Consider the following 7,582-nt stretch of genomic DNA (forward strand, 5'->3'; position numbering starts at 1 on the left):
CTATCTTTTTTTTTGAGACCGAGTCTTACTCTGTCATCCAAGCTGGAGTGCAGGGGCTTGATCTTGGCTCACTGCAACCTCCACCTCCCAGGTTCAAGCGGTCCTCCCTCCTCAGCTTCCCAAATAACTGGGATTACAGGTGCCTGCCACCACTCCTGGCTAATTTTTGTATTTTAAGTAGAGACGGGGTTTCAACGTGTTGGCCAGGCTGGTCTCGAGCCTCAAATGATCCACAGGCCTCAGCCTCCCAGTGCCAGGATGACAGGCGTGAGCCACCTGTGGGAAACAGCTCCTGTAATTTGTTGGATACTGTACTGAAAGTGAAAAAGAACGTGGTTGTGGGGGTACCAAATACAGTTTGAAGTCAGGAACTTAAGTTGTAATTAAAATCTTTTAAAAGGCAAAGGCAACAAGAGCTTGTTGAAAACAAGCTAGGATTGAAAACAGAAAATCCAGTAAAACGTCTGGTGCCTCACACTGGCCCCATCACCAGACACAGCTGTGCACCTGCTCAGTCCCAGCTGGAGGTAGGGGCAGGGGACCAGCCGGACGGCTGCAGAAGGTGGGTGAGCAGCTGGCCAGAAGAGAGCACTTGGGCAGTGGGACCAGGAGGGGCTGGGGATGCAGTGGGCTGGCCTGGAGAGTAGGGTGGGTGGGGAAGGAGGAGCTAGGGCAGGCAGCAGGCTCTGAGGGCAGCGGAGGGGCACAGCACCCAGCTGCATGCTGAGGGGGTGTGTGTGGCAGATGCTGGCTGTCCCGAGAAGCCCAGGTGAGTGAGTGCTGGCCTGTGATGGGTGAGGGCGGGCAGGCTGCCCCAAGAAGAGCCCAGCGGAGGCTGGATGGGCAGGGCCCGTACTGGGGAAAGAAGCCGGTGAAGGAGGAGATTTGGGGACTGTCCCCAGATAGGTGTTCGTGTGTCCTGCCCTACAAGGCTGGGCCTGGAGGCCCTGAGGACCGGCCTGTGTGTCGTTCTGGAAGCTCCTTCCCACGGGTAATTACCAGGGGATGCCTGGGTATTTGCATGCCTGGGACCTCGTTTGGAGGCCCGTGAGGGCCCCAGCAGAAGCCGGGGGCCCCGTGGCAGCCTGCCTGGCAGTACCATTGGAGCCTCTGGCCCAGGATGCAGAGGAGCTGCAGGGGGAGGCTGACGCTGCTGCCGGCTGGCCCAGCTCCTCCATGATTTTCTGGTCGCTGCAGGAACGATGGGTTTCTCTCTACCACGCTTTAAAATCTGTTCCCAGCGGGTTCTTCTGCAGATTTTTCTCTGTGATTTCCTTCTCCTTTCTTCTTTGTAAGCATCTTATTAGTAAACTAGATCTGCACAGTTCTAGGAGGGAGGCAGCATTCTGACCCTCATTTCACGGGTGGGTAAACTGAGGCACGGAGGTGTTTAGCAACTTGCCCGAGATGACATGGCTGGTAAAAAACAGAGTGGGGACCTGAGCCCATGTGGATGGCGGGGGTCTGCACCCGGCGGCGCCGCTCCCACTGTGTCAGATGGAATGGCGGCTGCTCTCCACTGTTTCTCAGGGGTTCATTTTCTGAACCTGGCCCTGTTGCAGGTCCCGTTTTTTGGTTTGAGTCCAGAAGACTCTGACAATGCTGAAGGAGGTGCCTGCCCATGGGTGCAGGGCAGAGCAGCCAAGTGGGGAGGACGCCGCTTTGGCCTTCCCTTCCCCTCTGCCTCCACGGGAGCTGGCGCTGAGGGAGAACGAGGGAGGTGCTTCCCTTCCAGAACCAGGCTGTCACAACTGCATGTGTCACCACAGCAGGGTGCTGCTGCTAACGGGACGGGCACTGGCATGTGCAGAGGGGACCCAGGCCAGCGTCCATTGCTTGGCCCCTCTGGAGGATGGGATGGGAACCCATGAGATGGACCCCTGCTCGCCCCGGGCTCCACAGACAGGTGTCCGTGTGTCTGGCAGACACGGAGAGGATCATGCATGTACAGATGCACCGCCTCACACCTGGCTGGGAGCAGCACACATGCCAGTCAGCAGGAGGCAGGACACGCACGATCAGGGGACGGCATGCACAGCATGGCTGCACGTGCACACAGACGCCACGCGGGTTGAGAGGCTCGTCACATAGTGACACAGGTCACTGTCTCAGTGTGGGGGAGGGGCTGAGGAGGGGCGCCAGGGAGTGGCGGCTGGCCTGTGTCTCAGCAGGGGAGTGGCTACAGGGGGTGTGCCCAGGCACACGTTCCATGTGCTTCACTCATCCTGCATGCACCGGACCCCTCCATCCAAAACATGCCAGGAACAAGCGAGCAAAGCAGAAAGAACGAGGCCCTCAGCAAGGCCCACACCCCACGCCCCACACACTGGGGCAAATGCGAGTTCTGCTGAGTCCCAGGAGGCCCCGCTCCTGCCCAGCCATGGCAGAGTTAGACCGGCAGCGCCGACTCGTGGTTCCCCCGACACGGCAGCGACGTGCTCGAAGCTGCCTCCATCTGACTTTTGGGAAGAAGGGGTTGGGGGTTGGGGCGGCAGGAAGGCTGCCCTCCAGATCTGCGGACACACCTCACTCTCAGCGCTAAACGGCGGGCCACCAACGCCTCCACCCAAAGTCACGCTCATAGACAGGAAGAGAAATCGGCTATTTATTAAACACTGTTTCTAGCGTTCGGTACATTTCCTTTCCTCTGTAACGGAAGAAATGCCCAGAAGGGGCTGAGGCCTGAAGACCCCATCCCCATTAGAAACCCAAAGCTGTGCGTAGGAGCCGCTGTGAGGCTCGGAGGGAACTCAGGAGGCCCGGCTGGGCGAAGGGGCCGTTGAAATGACCTTGACAGTAGGTCTGACAACGTGAGGATAGCTGGGAGCCTCTGCCGAATGACTGCGCTTCTGTCCCATGGCGTGCCCGCTCCAGCACTGGGGAGACTGGAACCCTCCCTCGCCGGGAAGGTGCGGGCAGTGGTTTTGTTCGGCTGCTCCCAGCTCCAAGTGTGGGCAATGGTCTTGTCTGACCACCCCCAGCCCCATCCCCTGGCCTGGGCACCTGGCATGCCATGGACCCTGGGGCACAGCTGTTGAATGCGTGGCTGGTCTCGGGTGCCCTGTCTCATCAAGTCCCAGGTGAAGCAAAAACACCCAAGTCCAGCACTCCCTGCTGCCTCACCCAGCGAAAGCATCCACATGGGGTCCGGGGCGGGCGGAGTGGGAGGTGTCGCGTGGCCTCTGGGCTGCAGTGGGAGATGGGCCCCCAGGCTCTGGCCTCAGCTGACCACTGTCAGCTGCTTGCCAGCTGGAGAGCAAGAAACCCCCAAATCAGGCTTGTAAACAAGGCGCCAGATGCCAGGCTGAAATTGGTTTAACTTGGACAGCAGCTTGGCAACGCTGAGTGGCTCCTGGCCCAGACAGCAGCCTGTCCCGCAGCTGCAGCCCAGCCCCAGGCCCAGGCCTTTCCCCAGATGCATCTCGGCACACACCCTCCAGAACTGGGGGCTCTGCTTGCTGATGGCTGCATGTTGGCTCTTTGCTGGGCCACATCTGTCTGCAATTCGGGGAAACTTGTTTGCTTGAGGGGATGCCACTCCCACCTCATTAACGCTGTGACACTCACCAAGGGCTGTTGTGGGTTAAACCGTATCGCCCCCAAGAGAGGGTGAAGTCCTAACCCCAGTATCTGTGAATGGGACCTCGGATGGAAAGAGGGTCTTAGCAGATGTCATCAAGTTAAGATGTCACGGGGTAAGTCCTAATCCAACGACTGGTGTCCCTGTGAGGAAATCACCACGGGGAGACACGGACACGCAGGAACAGTGAGGCGCGGAGGCGGAGGCGGAGGCGGAAAATGGAGCCACAAGCCCAGGAGCGCCTGGAACCACCAGAAGTAGGAAGAGGCAGGAAGGATCCTCCCTGGAGCCTGCAGAGGGAGCGTGGGCCTGTCCACACCTTGAGGTTGGGCTTCCGGCCTCCAGAGCTGGGAGAGGCCACGCTGCTGCTGTGAGCCACCGGGTTTGGGGCAGGGGTCAGTGGGGAGGAGGCTGCAGGCGGAGCACCCCGGCACCTGCTCAAACTCAGCTGGGGAGGCCCAGAGATCCTGCTTGCTCTTGGACATTAGGCAATGGCAATGTTAAAAGTGAAAATAAACCTGGTTGGAAGTTCTGTGAGGAAAACAAGGATTCTAACGATTCACTCACTGGCTCAACACAAAGTGCCACACCAGGCTGAGCCTCCCTGGGAAAGAATAACTATTAGGGACTGAGATGTGACTGTTCCCTGAGCAGCCCTGTCGTAACAGGAGGCTCCACTTGGCTGCGTGTGGTGGCTCCCACCCGAAATCCCAGCACTTGGGAGGCTAAGACGGATCACTTGAGCCAGAGTTTAAGACCAGCCTAGACAATATAGTGACACCCCATCTCTGCTAAAATAAAAACTTAGCAGGGTGTGGCGGTGTGCGCCTATAGTTCCAGCTACTTGGAGGCTGAGGCAGGAGGATAACTCGAGCCCAGGAGGTAGAAGCTGCAGTGAGCTGTGATTGGGCCACTGCACTCCTGCTTGGGAGACAGAGAGACCCTGTTTCAAAAAAAAAGAGGCTCTGCTCACCTCACACTGACTCCTGCCACATACTTCACCGAGCCCTGGGCACGCATCTGACCTCTGACCTCAGGAAGGCCGTGCTTAGTGTGAACCTGATTCTCAGAGGAGATTGAGGCTCGGAGAGGCTCGGAGAGCAGTGTCACCTGTTCAAGGTCACAGAGGTACTGAACAGTGCAGCTGGGATTCCAAGCCAAGTCTTTTCCCAGAGCCCAGGTCAAACCACCACACGCACGAGACCAACATCAGGGCCATCTTCAGGACTTTCAGAATTCTCTCCATTTCCTGAAACCAACTCATCCTAGAACTCTTGAGCCAGGAGCTAGCAGCCCCTTTTGCTGGGGCAGCCACACTTCCCTCGCCCAGCAGCCAGGCCCAGGGAACACAGGGAGAAATGGATGTCCTCACACTGGAGGCTGCCTATCAGGGGAGGGGCCACAGCCCTCGGACCCAAGGTCAGCACCACGAACTTGGCAGCAGAGCCCCAAGAGGGATGCCTCCCCACCAGGAACAGAGTGGGGTTCAGGAAAGACCTGAACAGGGACGTGGGGGCTGAGGAGGAGGGAAGGGAGGAGACAGCCCTGGGTGAGGCAAGGGGTGGGGGCGCTCGGGCCCATGGTGGGTACGGCAGGAGGACCCCAGGCACCCAGCCCATGCCGCGTCCCATCCTGTGCCAGGGATGCCAGCCACAGCGCACCCTCTAGGATCCCACAGGGCAGTGAGCATGCTGCACTCAGGACTGTCACCACGGAGGCTCTGGGCCTGCAGGGGGTGCCTTCTCAGTTACGGGCACTTCCCCGCAGCCTCGCCCTGCCCTGCCTCCCTCCACTGGAGTGGGCTCCACTCCATGCCAGGCCTGGTGCACACAGAGGTGCATGAACTCTGTGGAAGGAGGGCCTACGACAGCACCCGGTCCGCCTGGCGTCACCATCCGGTTCTGGACACTCACATGCAGGACTGAGGGAGAAAGCTGCTTCCATGTCAAACAGCAGGGCCCAGGGTTAGGGAAAAGCCCAGCACACCTGCAGAGCTCGGCCCGCTGGGGTGAGCCCACTTCCCATGGAGCCCACACCTTGGGGCCTTGCCCCCCCGGCCTGGAGAGTCGCCACGTAGTTCCATCTCTCCCGCTTTCCCGAAGGAGCCGGCCATGCCGAGTGCATGGGGCCTGGCTGCCACATTTGGGCAAATCATTCCTCTGCTCCAATCACCCCCGACCCTCCCTGGAGCAGTGGCCAGGCATGTCCGTGGGGGACATCTTGTGGACAGGTCTGGGTCTGCAGGCGCGCTCAGCCTGGCTACGGCTAGGAACACTTCCAAGGATGGAGTGCTCTGCGACCTGCGTGTGATGCAACCTGCATGTGACATCATCGTCTTTGAGGACAGAGTGCTGTGTTCTGGGCCCAAACCTCCCCAACCAAAGACCTTAGAGGAACCCAATGCCTCAACCTGCCTGAAGGCCAGGGGTGTGGGGCGACTCTGATGACCTCTAGGTAACCAAGGAGGCCATGCCAGCCTTGACCCAAGAGCTCTGTGTCAGCCCCCTTCAGTGCACACCTGCAGGGGCTGCCTCTGGGAACAGCGGCCCAGCAGGCACTCGGACCTGTGGACAGTGGCTTCCTTTGAAAAGGAACCGCAACAAGCAGCCAGTCCTAGGCTGAGAGCCTACAGTCACTCCCGGAGGTGAGGGCTGCGGGGTGGGGTGGGACAGCCCCGGGGCGCAGGAGGCAGGGTCACCCAGGGCCTATGGTCTCTGGGAGAAGGACACAGGGTGTCGGGCAGCGAGGGGCCATCTGGGCAGGGGCACACGCTGGACAGGCAGGGCTCATGGTTGGGGTTACCCTGGGATGGGCTGAGGTAGTTCCCAGAAATGGAATTAAGGCAGGCGGAGCAACGGCAAACCCAAGGTGTGACAGGCCCAAGGGCACCGAGCTGAGAGTGATGGGGGGAGAGCGGGGATCAGCAGGGAAATGACAGGTAGAGGGTGCCAGAGACCAGTGGCTGTGGGACGGGAGGTCTGAGGGGACTCTAGGAACAGGTGTCAGTGACAGTGCCAGGAGGACCCCGGCCCACTTGCTGCATCTGAGGGGGTGGGCACGGAGGGTGTGGCCCGGTTCAGAGAATTCAAGGAGATGCACAGGGCTTTCCATGTGTCCCTGTGTCCCAGGCACTGGTGCCAGTGGATGGGGGTGGGAGCATGTCCAGAGCCCACAGGGCTGAGGGTCTCAGGGGTAATAAGGGCTGAGTGAACCCTAAAACCCATTTCAGAGGGCTGACAACATGGAGCCTCAGACCCCACATCCAGGGGCTGAGAGAATTCAGGGGACGATGAACCCTACGTGTGTGGGGCCTGAGGAAACCCTCATAGAGCCCAGGAACCCCCAGTTCTGTATCCAGGACTGAAAAGGCCCCAGGTGAACCCAACCCCTGTGTCCTGGGCTGATGAGGGCCCAGGTCACCTGACCCTTTGTCCTGGCCTGAGGCCCCAGGCTGACCCTGACCCCTGTGTCCTGGGTTGACAGGGGCTCAGGTCACCTGAACCTCTGTCCAGGGCTGACAAGGCCCCAGGTGAACCCAACCCCTTTGTTCTGGCCTCTGTCCAGGGCTGACAAGGCCCCAGGTCACCTGACCCCCTTGTCCTGGCCTGATGAGGCCCCAGGTTGACCCTGTGGCCTGGGTTGATGAGGCACCAGGTGGCTTGACGCCTGTGTCCTGGCCTGATGCGGGCTCAGGTCACCTGAACCTCTGTGTCCAGGGCAGACAAGGCCCCAGGTGAACCCAACCCCTTTGTCCTGGCCTGATGAGGCCCCAGGTTGACCCTGACCCTTGTGTCCTGGGTTGATGAGGCCCCAGGTGACGTTGACCCCTGTGTCCAGGGTGGACAAGGCCCCAGGTCACCTGACCCCCTTGTCCTGGGCTGATGAGGCCCCAAGTAATCCTGACCCCTGGTCCTGGGCTGACCCCGCCCCCGTCCCCGTCCCGGTCCCTCTACCCAGCGTCCCGGGCTGACCTGGCTGGGCCCCCACTCACCTCTGGCGCTG

General features: G+C 60.2%; 1 protein-coding gene across 1 annotated transcript in view; it reads right to left on the reverse strand.

Annotated features, from left to right (window-relative positions):
* CABLES2 (Cdk5 and Abl enzyme substrate 2) overlaps positions 1-7,582 on the reverse strand; it is a 23,741-nt gene that overhangs the window by 14,836 nt on the left and 1,323 nt on the right. The window contains exon 2 of the mRNA XM_011992424.1: positions 7,572-7,579. Within this exon, the coding sequence (XP_011847814.1) occupies positions 7,572-7,579 (8 nt within the window). The remainder of the gene's footprint in view (positions 1-7,571; positions 7,580-7,582) is intronic.

This window comes from Mandrillus leucophaeus, unplaced genomic scaffold, assembly GCF_000951045.1.
Source record: "Mandrillus leucophaeus isolate KB7577 unplaced genomic scaffold, Mleu.le_1.0 Scaffold41, whole genome shotgun sequence".
Classification (NCBI taxonomy): Eukaryota; Metazoa; Chordata; class Mammalia; order Primates; family Cercopithecidae; genus Mandrillus; species Mandrillus leucophaeus.